General features: G+C 42.2%; 1 protein-coding gene across 1 annotated transcript in view; it reads left to right on the forward strand.

The window, feature by feature from the left end:
• The window catches only part of scap (SREBF chaperone), a 115,114-nt gene that overhangs the window by 225 nt on the left and 93,771 nt on the right, over positions 1-21,118 (forward strand). Inside the window, exon 2 of the mRNA XM_083634307.1 lies at positions 17,625-17,825. Coding sequence (XP_083490433.1) covers positions 17,704-17,825 — 122 coding nt within the window. The 5' untranslated portion in view covers positions 17,625-17,703. The remainder of the gene's footprint in view (positions 1-17,624; positions 17,826-21,118) is intronic.

Raw genomic sequence — 21,118 nt, forward strand, 5'->3', positions numbered from 1 at the left:
GTGTTGGTGGAAAGCATGGGGGTAACGTTATCAGATTGACGTTAACCCCTCTGAAATATTGTGGATGTTGACTGCTAAAGCAGCGCGCTCGTAGCTGAACAACAACCAGACCTCCCAAACCACACGCGCAAACTAGCTAACGTTAGTTTGCTAATACGTTAGCCGCGAACAGAACAGTGACACTGACGAAAATAATCCTGCCTGGTGATTGTGTTAACGTTAGCCTCCGGCTGTAACGTTATATATTTGCCCAAATGGAATTGTTTTCCAAGAGGCTTTCTAATACGTGAAATGCATAATGTTAACGCTACTGTTTTGAGTTGATTGGGTTCATTCAGTGTAGCTATCGTTAGAGCTAGCTGGCTGTCAACTAGCCACTGTGACTGTGACACTGACAGCAGTAACGTTAGCACGACGGGGCCACTGCCAGGGCCCATTGTCAAAATGTTGACTCACTGTGACCAGAAACCAAGCCTCAATTGTGTGTCTTGTGTTTGGACATTTGAATAGTACGGGACTCTAATAATTAGACTACTGTATAGGTTTGCATGTGCTAGCTCAGCGGTTCACACACCTTTAATGTGTAACGTTACATGGATACATACATGGATGGATTTCGTTTTGCCAAGATTTTGCTCCAGGCACCCCTAATCTGAGAAAATATAATGTACGGTATGTGTATATGATTTAGTACAAAATTTACACTAGGAGTGGAAAGTGAAACCTCTGATAGAATTGTCACTCTTTGTTATATTCCTATTATTCTCTTCTCTTATTTCACTCTGTTCTGTTAAACAATAGTGAAGCAATTTCTTATTCTACTTGGGGACAGCTGCTAGAGCTCTGGTAGTACGCCAGGGAGCCACCAGCTCCGAACCACTGTGAGCTGGCTCATATGCTGCCTGGCAGGTGATGTTGCAACAGGGTTGCATCACCCCATCATCCCTGCATGTGTTCAGTGCGTCCCACTTGGGCTGCTTTGTTGTGCATTAGGTGGTTATTATTGTTACATGTGCGACAGAGATACATATTTTTACAACCCTTCCCAGTGTAATACTAATCGGGGCTCGTCTATCCTACTCCACTTGAGTCTACTCAGTTCTTCCTAGCCCCAACGTGACCCTACTGCTGTACTATATAATATATACACTACACTCGTCACAGGGTCACATAGAGTTCCACATAGAGTTCCAATTGGCAATAGGGGGGAACGGCTGTTCAAAACTCTCCTACGCTCTCCTCTCCGACGTCCGATTGCAGATCCGAAGATATGATAGTCCTATGGAAGCCAGTAATTTAGCCGGGGCGGTTAAAATGATACTGCTGCGTGAAACAACTGTTTAAAAGCACTCTTTCCACAGCCTGTGCTGAATTTACAGCAGGGTGTGTTTGATCTCACTATCATGGTGCACCGCTTCCACGCAGCGAGCAAACACATACAGTCACGCGGAGACGGCGGCTCAGTGATCAACGCAAATCCAGCGCACCTGGGAACTGTGGGAAGCAAAACATGTCATGAAATACTCAAACTCCCAAGGTTCCTGTCGGCACTAGGAAGCTTCTCCTCTGCTAAATACGACACAGGCTGTGGAAAGACTGCTTTTAAACAGTTGTTTCAAACAGCAGTATCATTTTAACCACCCCGGCTAAATTACTGGCTTCCGTAGGAGGACTACCATATCTTCAGATCTGCAATCGAACGTCGGAGACGGGTAGGAGAGCGTTTTGAACAGCCGTTCCCCCCTATTGCCTTTGGGAGAGCTATGTGACCCTAATACTGCACGAGTGTATATATTATATCTACACAAAGTACAGTAGTAGCGTCACGTTGGGGCTAAGTTCTTCCCTGTAGGTAGGTGTGTGTGTGTGTATATATATATATATATATATATATATGTGTGTGTGTGTGTGTGTATATATGGATGTATATACACACACACACACACACACACACACACACACACACACACACACACACACACACACACACACACGTGTGTGTGTGTATGTATGGATGTGTGTGTATATTCAGTTATGCTGGACTGCCTGTGAAAACTTGTCATCTGTTGAATCATCTGTGTGATTTGGTTATCGTTACTGATTGACAAACCGTTTTTTCCATTTCCTAGCAGCTGTGGGTGTAAAAGGTTGTGTTGCAATAAACCCACAGCCTGCTCCTCCACGCTGAGCTCCTCCACGCTGAGCTCGTCCCTGCATTTCTAACCAGGCTGATGTGCTTCACTGATCAGAGGAGCATGCTTCCACATTATGGACTCATGGAATTGAATTGTGATGCAGTTATGTTGCAGATTATGGATGCAGGCAGCCTAAATCTCTACTTTGGACTCTTGTGTTCATGGACACAGTTTTAGTCTTCATCTTATTTGTTTGAAAGCATTTAGTAACGTGTTGTAAATGCATTGTCTACAGAAAGTTGTAGAGTATGCCCATGGATTCTATATGCCCTGGAGATGCCTTCAAGTTGGCGATTTTAGGAAGTGTTCAGAAGAGGTAAGCTAAGCCAGTATTTTTTGCATACTTTATCCTCAAGATGCATGTTCAGACTATGGTGTTGCAAGTGGACTAGCCTGGTTTTCAAGGAACTTTGATAAGTCTATTCCTCTCCAAACTCAATGCGGCTCTTGCGGCAGGCATGCAGCCTCATAAATCGACCTTAATCCACAAGCCACTGATTTAATTGAGCAGCATAGACCCACAATGATTTCCCTAATTACATTTGGGCTTGCAGTGCCAAAGCATTCTGTTCTTTATATCAGGAGATGTCATTGTTTGCAAGTTACGTGTGCAGCCAGGCATCTCGTGTGGGACTGGGAGGCATATAGGAGGCTCTTTATGAGCTGGCTAAATACCTGGCATGTAGGCCCAAAAGCACAGGGTTCTTGAACTGTGGAGTTTTTAAATCTAATCCCACCATGAAGCCTTGAGTTGGTGGTGCTTTGCTGTGGTTTGAGTAGAAAATCATATTTTTATTCCCCAGTGCCAGGCAGGCCGCCAGCTGCTTTCACAATTTTACCAGTCGGAGAGAATAGGATTTCCAAACAGTAGCTGGTCGACTGCCATGGTGGCTGGTAGAGTCGGCGTTTTTTTTTTTTTAAATCAGCGTTTACCTCCGTTCGTTGGGAGGGGGAGGGGGGGGCGGCCACAGGGCCCTGAGCCCTGCTCGTTGAGTTTCCCATCGGCTCAATCCCGGATTAGCTCGCTGACAGAGACGCAGTGCTGAGCCCCTGCCAAACCAGGCCCCACTGCTGCACCCACAGAACCCCACACAGCACACACAGTGCACTGGACACACAGCTGAGAGATGGAGGGGGCAGTCGCTGAAGGCTTTTCCCGGCTAGTAGAGAGTGAGAGGGACAAGAAGAACCCTGGCTGAGTCACCTTCCCCACAGAAAGACAGTTCTCAAAGGCTTGACTTCAAAGCTCTCTTTTGACCTTTGCCGTAGCCATTGTGCGAGCGAGCGCGCCGGGACGTGGCCGTGTTGTTTACTGTATGGAGTCTTTATATAGGTGCAGATCAAGAGGCCTCCTGAGTCTTTATATAGGTGCAGATCAAGAGGCCTCCTGAGGGGAACGTTTCTGTCGCTCCCGGGGGGACGAGCCGAGCAGTCGCACACTTGGCCCGCCGCCGCAGAGGGGAGAAAGGAGCGCTACTACGCAAACCAAGAAGCCCCGCTCAAACAGCGCCGCCTCCGCCGCTTTCGTGGGACACAAACGGTCGCGAGCCAGAGAGGGAGCCTGGCCTCCCTCCAGCAGGTAGAGGGTCTGAGAGAACAGAGCGCGGCTTGTCGGTTCGCACAGAGCGGTGACTGTTTTAGCACAGTAAAACAAGTACTGTAATGGGTGTGTGGCTGACTGACATGTGAGGAGGAGCTGGGATGAGAGAGAGGTGGTGGTAAGGTGAGAGTGGTCAATGCAATTAGGCTCTAATCCAGCTGCAGTCTGCCAGGACAGGCGGTTAAACACTAACAGAGCAGCAGCGTGTCTGTAGAAACCCAGGCACAGCTGAGCCTGTCTGCTGTGTAAACACCGCGACAAGAGCTGAGATTGGGCAGAAAAGTCAACAGTTGGGAGAGACTGAGAGTTTAAGTTTGTCTTTGAGAGACTGACGGAACAGATTTAATTTTGTTTGAAGTGAGGTGGCCCCGCCCATTCAGACAGATTGAACATATTCCTGAACTTGGGTCTAGTTGGGCCAAACTCTGTGGCCAGACCGCTGGCAGCCGCATCGCTGTGCTTCGTGTGCCCTGTCCAGATTTGAACTAAATGATCACTAGCTGGAGTGCCGAGTGTTGTAGCCACAGGTGAGGCGCTAGTGCGTGAAGGGATGTTGCTCAAATGTTCAGCTGCAGCCAGCTCATTGGCACTGACAAACAAGGAAGCCAGGCAACTAGGGGTGCACCGATCGATCGGCAAGCAATCTGTATCGGCCGATATTGACCTCAAATATGCGATCGGCGATCGGCAATTTTTTCATATAATAAAAAAAACAAAAAAAACAGCCCTATCACTAATCAGGCTTTCCAACGATATAAAATACAATGCCAATTGGTATTATTAAAGGGGAGAAATAATCGACCTAAAATAACGTTTCCAAACTTTCTTTGAGGAGTTTATATATCGGTGATCGGTGATCGGTAATCGGTGATCGGTCGATGATCGGTTGGGCAGATATTTCCCATAGGCGATCGGCAATCGGTGATCGGTGGCAAAAAACGTGATCGGTGCACCCCTACAGGCAACTGTGTCAATATTGTTTGTCTGCTTGAGGTCTCATTCTACAAAAGCGTCTGTTATTTTTTGGAGCTGCAGCATAAACGCATAGTAACTTCATTAAACATGTTGTTCAGTTTGGAGCTGCAGCATAAACGCATAGTAACTTCATTAAACATGTTGTTCAGTTTGGAGCTGCAGCATAAACGCATAGTAACTTCATTAAACATGTTGTTCAGTTTGGAGCTGCAGCATAAACGCATAGTAACTTCATTAAACATGTTGTTCAGTTTGGAGCTGCAGCATAAACGCATAGTAACTTCATTAAACATGTTGTTCAGTTTGGAGCTGCAGCATAAACGCATAGTAACTTCATTAAACATGTTGTTCAGTTAGTGATGCCATCAGTTCAGTTGTTGCAGGAAACGCTCCCACCCTCTGCCTTGGCCTTCCTGCTCTGTGCTCAGCTTCTCCCTCTGCTTCTCCTGTGAATGGAGGTGGAATTTACCCAGTGTCCTATAGGCTAACAAAGACGCTGTTGTTATCAGGCAGGGCGCTGGGTGTGATCGATGGGACAGTTCCATCTGTTTGCTTCTGTCTAGCTTCTCAGCCTGAGGCCCTGTTTACACGGCGACGCTCCCCGCATAAAACGGCAAACGTTTTTAGCGTTAGTGCCTTCCTTTTACACGGTGACGGCGTTATTGGGGGGTGAAAACGCGAAAAAAAATAAAAATGAAAACAGGTCCCAGAGTGGAATTCTTGATAATGCCGCCCCTTACTGTTGCCGTGTAAAGTGGAGAAACGCAATTCAGCTGATCACACAGCCCTCCTTCGCCATGGAAGACAATGGTAGGCAATAGGAGCATTGAACTAGCCCAATACTATACAGCCTTATGGCACAGGCATAATGAGTCACATTGACATTCAACAAACGTGATAACGATTTGCTAAAAACACAATCTGCGTTAAGTGCCCGCTAATAACGTCGCACATAGCCTATTAATCACTGTCTCCCGCATTGAATCATTGAAGACAACTCACTGTCTGCGATGCATTTCCTTAAGCGAAGTCCCAATTGTGCTCAGGTCTTTTTTATGTTGCTTTACTGGGTTTTTATTCGGTAAACCAATCTGGAGCAGTTTATTAGGCTACCGTTGTGACTTCTGTGTCACTCTATCGCGTGGAAAATCCATTTAAACTTGAATCACAAAGCTAAATCAAGCCCGTTAGAAACAGACAGAGTAGGGGAAGCTAGGCGTTTTTACCTTCAAAATAAAAGCCGTATTTTATAACTGGGTAAATAAAAATCAGGGTTGTCGCCTCACTACGTGTTAAAATTGACTTTAGTTGTCTGTGTTCTATATGTCTTCTGTGTATTTCGGATCACACACAAAAAAAACATTGCAACATGCATCAATAAGACTGTTAGTTTATTTAATTACCATTATTGTGAAGGTTTTAACCAGAAGTTTCAATGTTATTCTGGCTCACTTGGCGCTTTTTCGGCCTCAGTCTGCACGCAAATCGTTATCACAACAGCTGTGTAGTGTGTATGAATGCGAAATAAAAGGTGAGCACGCAACGCAACGCTAGTTTGCTGTTTTATGCAGAGATGGTTGTCGTCTAAACATGGCCTGAGTCACATGTTTCCTGGGGGGGGGGGGTGAATGAACCGTGTGTTTGTGTGCTGCTGACTAGCATATGCCATGTGAGTCCTGTATGAGTTGGTTTCAAGGAAAAACATACACTGCCCACAGAGGCATGTGTGCACTGCCAACACCATGAGTATATACAGTATCTAATGAGGTGCTTGGACAGAGCTGGCGTTGTATGAGTGTGAGGATGCACAGAAGAAGTGTTGCCCACAGGAACGGAAATGACCATGCACTGCGGATGCTGCCTCATTTGTTTGTACTACGGTGGCTCTACTTGTTTATCCAGGCGTGGAACTCTAACTCTATAGTGAGTCACGTCAGTTTGTTTAGACGTGGTACTCTAACTCTATAGTGAGTCACGTCAGTTTGTTTAGACGTGGAACTCTAACTCTATAGTGAGTCACGTCAGTTTGTTTAGACGTGGTACTCTAACTCTATAGTGAGTCACGTCAGTTTGTTTAGACGTGGAACTCTAACTCTATAGTGAGTCACGTCAGTTTGTTTAGACGTGGTACTCTAACTCTATAGTGAGTCACGTCAGTTTGTTTAGACGTGGTACTCTAACTCTATAGTGAGTCACGTCAGTTTGTTTAGACGTGGTACTCTAACTCTATAGTGAGTCACGTCAGTTTGTTTAGACGTGGTACTCTAACTCTATAGTGAGTCACGTCAGTTTGTTTAGACGTGGTACTCTAACTCTATAGTGAGTCACGTCAGTTTGTTTAGACGTGGTACTCTAACTCTATAGTGAGTCACGTCAGTTTGTTTAGACGTGGTACTCTAACTCTATAGTAGGGATGGGCATCGAATTTCGAATTTTCGAATAATCGTTGTTATTATCAAGGTCGACTTTTATTATTGAAATTCGAAATTCGAATTTTTTTTTTTTTTTTTTTTTTTTTTTTGAGTGAAATGTTGCATTGTCTCCCCTGATTCTAAGAAATCGCTTGGTTTGAGCAAGTAGAACAATTTTTATAAGCATTTTAAGCAAGGTTTATGGAAAAATGAATGGCGGATGAAATCCCATGAAGAGGGAGAGGGGGTGACTTTGGCACCCCTTTGGCACTCAGACCTGAGCCTACTAAATATTTAATGAACCACTCATGATTGTCAAAACTGTTTTTTATTTTCGAAAATGTCAATGTCATGTAACATGTTCTTTACTTCAGTGGTGCAATGCTTGTTTGAGCTAAAAATCCACAGCAGAAGCTTTTTATATTAATTAATAAAGCCGTAGACTTAGAATCAGGGGAGACAATGCAACATTTCACTCACAAAAAAAAAAAAAAAAAAAAAATTTTTTTTTACATTTTTATTTTCGAATTTCGAATTAAATTCGAATTTGGCCAGCGAATTTCGAATAGTGTTTTTGCTAGAAATGCCCATCCCTACTCTATAGTGAGTAGAGCTGGGTATTGGTTCAAATTTCAAGAATCGATTCGATTCCTATTCACAAGGTTGCGAATCGATTAATTTCGATTCGATTCGATTCGATTCCGATTCGATCAATTTTCAATATTGATTTGGTTAGTGATACCAAAACGTGGTTTTTGAGCTGTACCCTGAATTACATGACTGTCCAGTTATGTAACACAGGGGTTTCCAACCAGCCAAGTAGATACATGGGGAAAAAAAGTTGCAGACCTGTTGTCAATTTTAATGGTTTTAGTTACACATATATTTACTCACCGCGTGGTGACAAAGGGTAAATAACAGCCTTTTCATCTGTCAATAAAGACACTTTCACAATTATGCACAGTGATTTGATTTCAGCCTATATAATTTCTAAAAGTAGATATTAATAATGATCAAACATTTCCATTCATGTAGCCTACAGTATTTATGTTTTTGTTTCAACTACAAACATAATTAAACGTCAACTTGAAACTATGTTTCAACTACCACACACAGCACAATATTTTAGCCTGTTTAGTAAAAAAAAAAAAAAAAAAATCGATCTCTGGACATATGAATCAATAATCGAGGATTAAAATGAAAATCGATTAAAAATCGGAGAATCGATTTTTTGAACCCAGCCCTAATAGTGAGTCACGTCAGTTTGTTTAGACGTGGTACTCTAACTCTATAGTGAGTCACGTCAGTTTGTTTAGACATGGTACTCTAACTCTATAGTGAGTCACGTCAGTTTGTTTAGACGTGGTACTCTAACTCTATAGTGAGTCACGTCAGTTTGTTTAGACGTGGTACTCTAACTCTATTGTGAGTCACGTCAGTTTGTTTAGACGTGGTACTCTAACTCTATAGTGAGTCACGTCAGTTTGTTTAGACGTGGTACTCTAACTCTATAGTGAGTCACGTCAGTTTGTTTAGACGTGGTACTCTAACTCTATAGTGAGTCACGTCAGTTTGTTTAGACGTGGTACTCTAACTCTATAGTGAGTCACGTCAGTTTGTTTAGACGTGGTACTCTAACTCTATAGTGAGTCACGTCAGTTTGTTTAGACGTGGTACTCTAACTCTATAGTGAGTCACGTCAGTTTGTTTAGACGTGGTACTCTAACTCTATAGTGAGTCACGTCAGTTTGTTTAGACGTGGTACTCTAACTCTATAGTGAGTCACGTCAGTTTGTTTAGGCGTGGAACTCTAACTCTGTAGTGAGTCACGTCACGTGCAGTGGGACACGTCAGTTAGAGACGTGGTACTCTAACTCTATAGTGAGTCACGTCAGTTTGTTTAGACGTGGTACTCTAACTCTATAGTGAGTCACGTCAGTTTGTTTAGACGTGGTACTCTAACTCTATAGTGAGTCACGTCAGTTTGTTTAGACGTGGTACTCTAACTCTATAGTGAGTCACGTCAGTTTGTTTAGACGTGGTACTCTAACTCTATAGTGAGTCACGTCAGTTTGTTTAGACGTGGAACTCTAACTCTATAGTGAGTCACGTCAGTTTGTTTAGACGTGGAACTCTAACTCTATAGTGAGTCACGTCAGTTTGTTTAGACGTGGTACTCTAACTCTATAGTGAAATAATACAAAGAAAATGTGGGCCACCATGAAATCAATCACCAATATGACTCCTACTAGGAAACCACTGTACTCAACAGATGACAATATTATGGCAAATGATTTGAATGATTTTTACCTCAGGTTTGACTCACATGATTTTTCTGCTGAACGTAGCGATGTCATCAACACTGTAATAATTGATGATGATGTTCCAAAAATAGACATCGAACCCGTTGAAGTCACACGACTGTTTAAAAAAATAAACACCAATAAGGCCACAGGCCCTGATGGTGTCTCAGCCTTCCTCTTAAAGACATGTGCGGAGGAACTCACACCAGCTTGGGTCCCTGTCTTTCAGAGGTCGGTTGACTCACACACAGTCCCATCTCTGTGGAAGATAGCAATTATAACTCCTCTTCCAAAAAAACCTGTTCCCCAAGAACACAATGATTATAGACCAGTAGCCCTGACCTCTATTGTAAGTAAATGTTTAGAAAAATTGATGGTGTGGAAGCTGAAGTCAAACATACATGGACAGTTAGATTCTTATCAGTTTGCCTATAAAGACAACCGTGGCACTGATGATGCAATACTTACCATAACACACTCGATCCTGCAACATATTGAAAACCCCAAGGCTTACGCTAGATTGCTGTTTGTAGACTTCAGCTCTGCTTTTAACACTCTGCAGCCACACATCCTTCTCAGTAAACTCAGTCAGATGTCTGTTAACCCATATATCATCAGGTGGTATCACTCATTCTTAACCAACAGGACCCAGCAAGTCCGAGTGAACCAGGCACTGTCTGAGCCCAAGGTGATCAACACAGGTGTCCCCCAGGGATGCGTGAGTTCGCCCCCTCTTTTTACAGTGTACACAAACGATTGTAGAAGTATTCATTCAGGAATTTTCGTTATTAAATTTTCAGACGATACTGCCATCTTGGGTCTTGGGACACAGACACAGACATTTCGAGTTATAGTCTGGAGGTCGAAAGGTTTGTACAGTGGTGTGAGGACCATCACCTCATTGTAAATACAAAAAAAACCAGAGGAAATTATTTTTGATCCAGGGCACCTGGGGGATCATTCCCCAGTGTTAGTCCACAATGCCCAAATTGCCCAGGTCCATTCATACAAATACTTGGGTGTACATATTGATTGTAACCTATCTTGGAATGTCCATGTAAACTCTGTGTGCTCTAGGATCCAGCAGCGACTGTACTTCCTGCGACGACTCAGGGTGTTTGGGGTCGGACAGAGGATTTTGTTATTATTTTATCATGCTGTTATAGAGAGCATTTTTCGTTACGGTATGTCTGCTTGGTTTGGCAACTTACCAGTTAAGCTGAAATCACAAATAAATAGACTGGCTCATACTGCAATGAAAGTGATGGGGGTGAGGGAGCACCCCACCCTTCAAATACTCTTTGAGAAAACTGTAATCAGACAAGCTAGGAAGATCATTGCTGACCCCTCTCATGTCTTGTATTCAGAATACGAACTGCTTCCATCTGGCAGGCGTTACAGAGTCCCAACCAAGAACAAAAAAAGACACCTCAACAGATCCAAATACTCTTTCATCCCCATATCAGTCAGTCTCCTAAACTCACGTCATAGGTAATGTATTGTTGATTGTACTGTAAATTATTGATGTTTGCACTTTGGTTGTGTGTTTGCACATGTCGGCACTGGTGTGCTATGCACTATTGTTTTTTGTTGTTGTTTTTGTTTTTGTTTTTGTTATGGCACTGTGTACCTATGTGGCAGCCTGTATGTCCAAGACAAATTTCCCTCGGGACAAATTAAAATAATCTTGAATCTTGAATCTTGAGTCACGTCAGTTTGTTTAGACGTGGTACTCTAACTCTATAGTGAGTCACGTCAGTTTGTTTAGACGTGGTACTCTAACTCTATAGTGAGTCACGTCAGTTTGTTTAGACGTGGTACTCTAACTCTATAGTGAGTCACGTCAGTTTGTTTAGACGTGGTACTCTAACTCTATAGTGAGTCACGTCAGTTTGTTTAGACGTGGTAACTCTATAGTGAGTCACGTCAGTTAGTTTAGACGTGGTACTCTAACTCTATAGTAGTGCTGCACGATTAATCGAATCGCAATCGCGATGTCAGCACGTGCGATTACATAACCGCAAAAGTGTGCGATTATTTTTTTTTTTTCACGTCTTTTTGAGTGTGTGTGTGTGTGTGTGTGAGCCTCCTCTAAACTAACGTTACATGCGACGCAGCAAACACACGTTTCTCTGCCATCACACTGGGTATCAACACTAGCGGGAGACTTCTCCCATGCACTCCCGCTAATAAGTAATGTTATGTGCAGCAAGGTTCACAAACATATAACATCTTACCAAGAGGGAGAGAGAGAACATCCATGATCGCTAACAGCTAGCTATGCTAATAACTAGCTAGCCGTTCAGAAAAGCATGTAAACAGCCGTGTGATTAGTGAGAACGTCAGTAAAATAAGGAGAGAGCTGCAGGTGCTTATGCAGAACTAGTGCACGATTAAGTGGGGACACCGCTGTGATGAAGATTATAGCGAGATTAACAAGGTTGATAGCAGCAAAACACTGTCGCAGCTGCCAGCACCAGGCCAGCACTGGCAGCATCACCTCCAGGCTAGCTATAGTAGGGCTGTGGCGATTCACTTATCTCCCGATTCGATACTATCACGATTCTTGGGTGCCGATTCGATTGATATTGCGATTCTTAAGTATTGCGATTCTACGATTATTGCGATTCGATATTACGATTTATTGCGATTTTTGTTTATTTTTTTCTTTTATTTTTTCAGTTTGTTTGCTTTTTACACTAGATTAGAACATGGGAAAAGTTTAATCATACACTAGAGACTGTATATTATATATCATGAGTAGGGCTGGGCGATATAGTTAAAAACAGGGGCGGACTGGAGTCATAATTCAGGCCGGGCATTAGATACCAAGCAGGCCAGGCCGATATGGGCCGATGCGCGTGAAATTTGGGCCGTTTGAAGCCCAATTTGGGACGTTTGAAGCCAGATTTGGGCCGTTTGAAGTGATGCACCCACTTTAACCCTGAAGTGTAATTATTACTTCAGACTAACTAATAAAGTAATAAAACCACTAGTAAACCAGTAGGCGGCGCCTGGCCTGCTGTTCAGTGAGTGGCCTGACTGCAAGCACCAAAAAAAAAAAAAAAATTTTTTTTTTTTTTTTAGTGTGTGTGGCGATTATCGATTCTGGAATAAAAGATCGATTCAAAAAATCGTGACATTAAAAATCGTGATACTTAGGTGAATCGATTTTTTCCCCCACCCCTACTAACTAGCCTGTCACATGACGCCTTCATGGTCCCTCGTTAAAGTCTGCAGATGCACGTTACCTCACCTCTCTCTCAAGAAGCGTCACGTGAGTGTGGCGTTTAAGGCCATCTGTCGCTATAAAAATAAATAAACGGGGTGTATCATTAGTATTACTGGACAAACATGTAACTAACTTTGCAACTTTGCTGAGCCATCTTCTATGTGCTGTAACACAGTGCAGTTTCTATTTGTCTGGTGTTTCTTTTTTACATGTTTGGGACAAACAAAATGTTTTATTTTTTTGTAAAGATAATTTTATTTCAAATTGTTTTATTTTTTTATTTTTAATATATTTTAAATTGTAACATATTTCATGTATTTTAGTCTGTGATATGTGAAACCGTGGTATTTTTGTCCAAGGTTATCATACCGTCAAAAACTCATGCCCGCACATCCCTAGATACCATTTGTTTATTATATCGCAATCACAATCGCAAATCGCAATATTGTCCACCCTAATCGCTAATCGCACTTTTCCCCCAAATCGTGCAGCACTACTCTATAGTGGTACTCTAAGTCACGTCAGTTTGTTTAGATGTGGTTCTGTAACTCTATAGTGGTACTCTATAGTAAGTCACATCAGTTTGTTTAGACGTGGTACTCTAACTCTATAGTGGTACTCTATAGTAAGTCACATCAGTTTGTTTAGACATGGTACTCTAACTCTATAGTGGTACTCTATAGTAAGTCACGTCAGTTTGTTTAGACGTGGTTCTGTAACTCTATAGTGGTACTCTATAGTAAGTCACGTCAGTTTGTTTAGATGTGGTACTCTAACTCTATAGTGGTACTCTATAGTAAGTCACGTCAGTTTGTTTAGACATGGTTCTGTAACTCTATAGTGGTACTCTATAGTAAGTCACGTCAGTTTGTTTAGATGTGGTTCTGTAACTCTATAGTGGTACTCTATAGTAAGTCACATCAGTTTGTTTAGACGTGGTACTCTAACTCTATAGTGGTACTCTATAGTAAGTCACGTCAGTTTGTTTAGACGTGGTTCTGTAACTCTATAGTGGTACTCTATAGTAAGTCACGTCAGTTTGTTTAGATGTGGTACTCTAACTCTATAGTGGTACTCTATAGTAAGTCACATCAGTTTGTTTAGACATGGTTCTGTAACTCTATAGTGGTACTCTATAGTAAGTCACGTCAGTTTGTTTAGACATGATACTCTAACTATAGTGGTACTCTATAGTAAGTCACATCAGTTTGTTTAGACATGATACTCTAACTATAGTGGTACTCTATAGTAAGTCACGTCAGTTTGTTTAGACGTGGTACTCTAACTCTATAGTGGTACTCTATAGTAAGTCACATCAGTTTGTTTAGACGTGGTACTCTAACTCTATAGTGGTACTCTATAGTAAGTCACGTCAGTTTGTTTAGACGTGGTACTCTAACTCTATAGTGGTACTCTATAGTAAGTCACGTCAGTTTGTTTAGACATGGTACTGTAACTCTATAGTGGTACTCTATAGTAAGTCACGTCAGTTTGTTTAGACATGGTACTGTAACTCTATAGTGGTACTCTATAGTAAGTCACGTCAGTTTGTTTAGACATGGTACTGTAACTCTATAGTGGTACTCTATAGTAAGTCACGTCAGTTTGTTTAGACATGGTACTCTAACTCTATAGTGGTACTCTATAGTAAGTCACCTCAGTTTGTTTAGACATGGTACTCTAACTCTATAGTGGTACTCTATAGTAAGTCACATCAGTTTGTTTAGACATGGTACTCTAACTCTATAGTGGTACTCTATAGTAAGTCACATCAGTTTGTTTAGACATGGTACTGTAACTCTATAGTGGTACTCTATAGTAAGTCACGTCAGTTTGTTTAGACATGGTACTCTAACTCTATAGTGGTACTCTATAGTAAGTCACCTCAGTTTGTTTAGACATGGTACTCTAACTCTATAGTGGTACTCTATAGTAAGTCACATCAGTTTGTTTAGACGTGGTACTCTAACTCTATAGTGGTACTCTATAGTCTATAGTAAGTCACCTCAGTTTGTTTAGACATGGTACTCTAACTCTATAGTGGTACTCTATAGTAAGTCACATCAGTTTGTTTAGACATGGTACTCTAACTCTATAGTGGTACTCTATAGTAAGTCACGTCAGTTTGTTTAGACATGGTACTGTAACTCTATAGTGGTACTCTATAGTAAGTCACCTCAGTTTGTTTAGACATGGTACTCTAACTCTATAGTGGTACTCTATAGTAAGTCACATCAGTTTGTTTAGACGTGGTACTCTAACTCTATAGTGGTACTCTATAGTCTATAGTAAGTCACCTCAGTTTGTTTAGACATGGTACTCTAACTCTATAGTGGTACTCTATAGTAAGTCACGTCAGTTTGTTTAGACGTGGTACTCTAACTCTATAGTGGTACTCTATAGTAAGTCACATCAGTTTGTTTAGACATGGTACTGTAACTCTATAGTGGTACTCTATAGTAAGTCACGTCAGTTTGTTTAGACATGGTACTCTAACTCTATAGTGGTACTCTATAGTCTATAGTAAGTCACCTCAGTTTGTTTAGACATGGTACTCTAACTCTATAGTGGTACTCTATAGTAAGTCACATCAGTTTGTTTAGACATGGTACTCTAACTCTATAGTGGTACTCTATAGTAAGTCACGTCAGTTTGTTTAGACATGGTACTCTAACTCTATAGTGTTACTCTATAGTAAGTCACGTCAGTTTGTTTAGACATGGTACTCTAACTCTATAGTGGTACTCTATAGTAAGTCACATCAGTTTGTTTAGACATGGTACTCTAACTCTATAGTGGTACTCTATAGTAAGTCACATCAGTTTGTTTAGACATGGTACTGTAACTCTATAGTGGTACTCTATAGTAAGTCACATCAGTTTGTTTAGACATGGTACTCTAACTCTATAGTGGTACTCTATAGTAAGTCACGTCAGTTTGTTTAGACATGGTACTCTAACTCTATAGTGGTACTCTAACTATAGTGACTTGAGTCACGTCAGTTTGGCACTGGGCTCCATCTCATTTCTTGGCTACTGTAGGAAGTTTCCAAGACAATTTAGCCTCATTAATAGTAGTCTCGGCTCCCAGACGTTTGGTGAGCTGCTGCGCCACCAAACGTCTGGGAATTTCACTGTCAGAAACTGTCTGTCCGAGCCCGGCGAGAACGGCCGGCAGCAGACACGCCTACATTTATTATTAGAATTTTATTTGGTAGCGGCAATGCCATTTATCATAGTCCTAACACAGAGCATGAAGCTGATATGCTCCAAACAAAATTTATAGCTGTGGTTTATTTTACAATAATGTTTCCTACCCGGAAGTGGTCCGCTTGCTACTGTGAAGTCATCAGCAGGCTCTGTAACGTTAGCCTCGGGAGTCGGGTTTGTCGCTGGGGAAAAGAGGCTGGGGCCGGAGGAAACACGTCCTATTAACAGGTTATGTTTGTTTCTGAGTGATTAATATGTTTATCCGCAAATGTGACGATGTTTTGCGAGACACCGGTTCTGCATGAGATCTGCCCCCAGAAAGCAGGCCCGCCCACAACACTCATGATTGGTTCTCCGATGCAAGGCTTCCAACAGCGCCACCTAACGTTATGCAAAGATTTAAATAGTAATATTCTCAGTCTTACAGGAGTGAAACGGATTAAGACTGAGGGCTGAGTCTACATTAATAGTAATAACAATAATTATAATAAAACATGCACTGGTTTTTGCACAACTCTGGTTGGCAGTTACTGCTGACACATTTTCTTGCCAGTTTGGACAGAGGGAAAGAGGCTGGGTAAATGTACCCTAGAATGAGCCAGAGGACCAAATGGTTGCTGTCTTTTATGTGCCTGATCCATTAGATCAGGGCTTTGCAAACCTGTCAATCTCCAGGACCGCCGATAGATACACATAAGACCACAGACTCTTTTTGGATAACATTGTGTCCTAGGGCAGTGGTTCCCAACCAGGGGTACGTGTACCTCTAGGGGAACTTGAGCAGCTTGAAGGGGGTACGTGGAAAGATTGGGGATCACAATTTATTTCCAAAATGAAAAAAAACAAAACAGTATTCCAAGTCATTTCATAGGCCCATTTCTAAAATGTACGCATGCCCGGTCAGTGTTGGTAAAAAAATACTTTTTCAACCCACCAGAATTATATTATAAAGGGGATTCATTCAAATGATTTTCATGTAATAATCAGTCGTGTTAGATACTAAAAGTTGTAATATGAGTTTAATAGAACCAATTTAGAGAATCATCAACACGCCTGAGTTAGGGGGTACTATTGGCATGGCGAAACAGCTCAAGGTGTACATAAGCCAGAAAAGGTTGGGAAACAAACAGAGTGTGGGCAGCGAGACTATGAACCAAACTCCTTATCGTCATTGTACTATTGTCTAGGATGGAAAATAATAGTGAAACTAAACCACTCATAATTTAGTTGGAGAGGCCCAGTAGAGCTGCAACGATTAATCGATTAATCGATTAGTCGATCGACAGAAAATTAATCGACAACTATTTTGATAATTGATTAATCGTTTTGAGTACAATTTTAAGAGAAAAGGTCTAAATTCTCTGATTCCAGCTTCGTAAATGTGAATATTTTCTGGTTTCTTTACTCCTGTATGACAGTAAACTGATATTATCTTTGAGTTGTGGACAAAACAAGACATTTGAGGGCGTCATCTTGGGCTTTGGTAAACACTGATCGTCATTTGCCACCATTTTCTGTCATTTTATAGACCAAACAACTAATCGATTAATCGAGAAAAGAATCGACAGATTAATCGATTATGAAAATAATCGTTAGTTGCAGCCCTAAGGCCCAGCTCCTCAGGTACAGTCCCTGTGGTCCCCGGAGCCCTATTTGGTATGGGATGATGCTAAGCTAACGCTGTGGCTCCCTCCCCCAGGTCCCTGGATGCCCCGCGGCGCCCCGTCCCCGGCCGCCCAGTGCCCCCCAATGGCCGGAAGCTGACCCCTCCCCCCAGGATGACGCTGCGCGAGCGGCTGAGAGAGAAGATCTCGGCGGCGTTCTACCGCCACGGGCTGCTGTGTGCCTCCTACCCAGTGCCCATCATCCTCTTCACCTCCGCCAGCATCCTCACCTGCTGGTAAGCATTCTGTCTGAACTTTTGGCCCTTCATGTACCAGGGTTCAAAATGAGGGGGAGGTGGTACTAGCCTTTATATAGGACAGTAGGCAGACAGGAAAGGTGGGGAGAGAGAGAGGGGATGACATGCGGCAAAGGACCGCAGATCGGATTTTAACCCGGGTCGGCCGTGCGAAGGGCCGAGCCTTCGTGGGTTTTGAGACCGTTTTTAGTGCGGGGAAATTCACCTCTTACTGATAGGTGGCCGATATAATTTTTTTTTTAGTTGGAATGAAAATAGAGGTTTTCTATGTTGATTGTGCACCGATTTGACTATGTAAAGGTACTCAGAAGTATATGGCACGATACCACTTTTTCCATATCCAATCCAATACCGATGCCACAATCTTGAGTATCTGCCGATACGATATCAATCCGATCCGATCTTTTCCCCTCGTTTATACAACTAAGCTGTTAATAATAAATTGACCAATGCACTTTGCTTAACCCAGCCATCTAAACAGCATGTTCAATCTGTGGAACAATAATTATTCACTAAATGAAAGGCTACGTATATAGCCCAGAACATAGACTCAGTAATGCACTAATGCTGCTTCTTTTTAAGCCTTCACACACACCCACACCCACACACACACACACACACACACACACACACACACACACACACACACACACACACACACACACACACACACACACACACACACACACGCACACGCACACGTCCTTGTTATAACTGTCCCTGGTCTCTCCTACTTGCGTGTTGTGTGAAACAAGGGGCGGAGCGCAGTTCACGGATCATGGTGTTTGTAAACACGGGCACATGGCCTAATTTAGTTTTATTTGGCGTTTTCAAGGAAGATGTGGACTTTTGGGATTAATTATAATAAGGACTAACAGGAGGAGAGAACAACTAACTTTATCACTGCTGAGGCAAGTTGGGTGAGTGTTTATTAGCGTTAATCTGCTGCTTAGTTATGCAGAAAGTGCGCAGACTTGACTTCACTTCTGGGAATGGTAACGTAGCCTATTATTGATTGTGATATTGTGGCATGCTGGGCTGCAGAATTGACGTGGCTGGCAGTGTGTTTTGAGGCTCACCGATTTCTAGTTGGAGTGAATCTGCATCTGATCTCCTCTCTCCTTCTCTCTGTAACGTTGCAGTCAGGTTTGTGTGTGATACAGTGACCATTGTGTCAGGCAGGCAGTCTGCAGTGCGGTGTTGAAGTTTCCAACGCTTAAAACACACTTGCATCGTATTAAATTACATGTGGCTTTTTTCTTCCTTGATCAATACAGCTGTCGTGACAACATGGCGTGCAATCTCATTCTGTTCACATGCATGATGCTGCGGTTGTTCATCTGCGTCCGTGACGGCGCATTGCTCAAAGTTTAGTGAAGCATTTAGTGATAGTTTAGGCTATGGATCGGATCGGATTCTACTTCTTTTTCCCATCAGATAATCCGATCCAGTGATTTTGGCCGGATCGGCTCCAATACCGATATGGAGTATCGGATTGGACCATCCCATCCCTACTCAGAAGGCTTTTTTAAACAAATAACTTTATTAAAGAATATTTAACATTAACTGGTCAACACATTGGCGTAATGCCACAATTAGAAATGACAGAAATCCATCGAGTGTAGCGCTTTGTTAGAAAAGAGTGTTTTCCTTGAAGAGGAAAACTTTGTCAAGAGTTGGAGGTGGCACGGAATTTGACAGAGGTGGCCGCCTTCGAATTCACTATGCAGGAAAATCCCTGTGTACATGTACAGTATTACATGTACACAGTATTACACAGTATTACACAGTATTACATGTACAGTATGTGTACTTTTGTTTGTGTGTTTTTGAGGATCTCTTTTTTTTTTTTTTTTTAACTTAATTTCGGGTGCAATGTAGGGATGTCACGATACTAGAATTTCTACTTCGATACCGATACCCAGGAAAATATCAATACTTGATACCATTTTCGATACCACAGGAAGGGGGGATGATGACACATCAAGAGGCATAAAAATAAAATTAGACAGATGGACACTTCTCCATAATCTAGGCCTGATCAAACTTTGAACTTGGACAGCATATTACCGCCACTCTAGCCACCAGAACACGTTTAGCTTGTTGAAGCAACAGATACCCAATGATAGGGAGGGAAAAATCAGTGATTTTTCGTTAAAAGAAAACACTGATAGGGCCTTAGACCCTCCATGCACCGAAGGGTCTTTCAATACTGCGGTGTAGCACTAACTCTATTGCAGCGGATTGGGCGTGATCAACCCTTCCGCGGGCAACGTTGCAGACAGAGTAGGAAGGCTGATCCGTGAGCGGCTGCTTCTGGGACGTGGGTCGGGGTCTTAATCGGCCTCGGCTGGGTCTACTGGGCGAGGGTGTATGATGTTGACACACCGGAAACACCTTACGACCCCAGGTAACATCACTGATGACGCGTCCCAGCGCATGCTGTAGTATGTATTTTAAACATAGTATCAAAACTGTTGCAAATGAGTATTGTATCAGATTCAAATTTTCAGTATCGATACTTTTCGATACTATTGATACTTTTGACAACCCAAGTGCAATGATGCAAGAAGTTGGCTGTAGTGGCTGACAAAGTTTTCAGATGACCAAGTTTGAATGCTGCCAAGCACCGAAAGCATGCTGGTGAACTACAATGATCATAATTCACTGCTCCTATAACACAGTGCATCTGTGCTCCTTTGGACTCATGTTCTCTGTATGGACACAAACTGAATGAAGAGAAAAAAACGGAATGAAGAGACAGTTTGAAACGTTGCCTTGATAATCAAATGTAAGTACATTTGTCACTAGTCAGTAGTCAGATAATGTTTATTTATTTATTTATTTTATTTTATTCGTTTATTTGGATGGGACAGTGCAAAATTAATGAACACAGAAACCACAGAACAGATAGTAAAACCTGGAACATAGTAAAAGTGTAAAAATTGCCGGATTTAGCATGAGGCTAATTTCCATCCGTTGTCCCATAAAACATAAAACACAAAAAACAGAGTGTAAAACGTAGAACAGAATAAAAACATACATAAAACATAGGTAGCAGCAGTACACTCTAAAACTACGTAAAACATAAGTAACAACAAAACACTCTAAAATACATGGCAGCAATTACACTTAGAAAAATAAAAATACATAATTATAATACACACAAAAAGAGAAGAAAAACATACTACCTGTGGACACATGACTGGTTTGTTTTCAGCCATTTTTTAAGTCTACCTTTAAAAGCGGCAAGGGTGGGGCTGTCCCTTATG

The sequence above is a fragment of the Poromitra crassiceps genome (assembly GCF_964638095.1).
Source record: "Poromitra crassiceps genome assembly, chromosome: 1".
Taxonomy (NCBI): Eukaryota; Metazoa; Chordata; class Actinopteri; order Beryciformes; family Melamphaidae; genus Poromitra; species Poromitra crassiceps.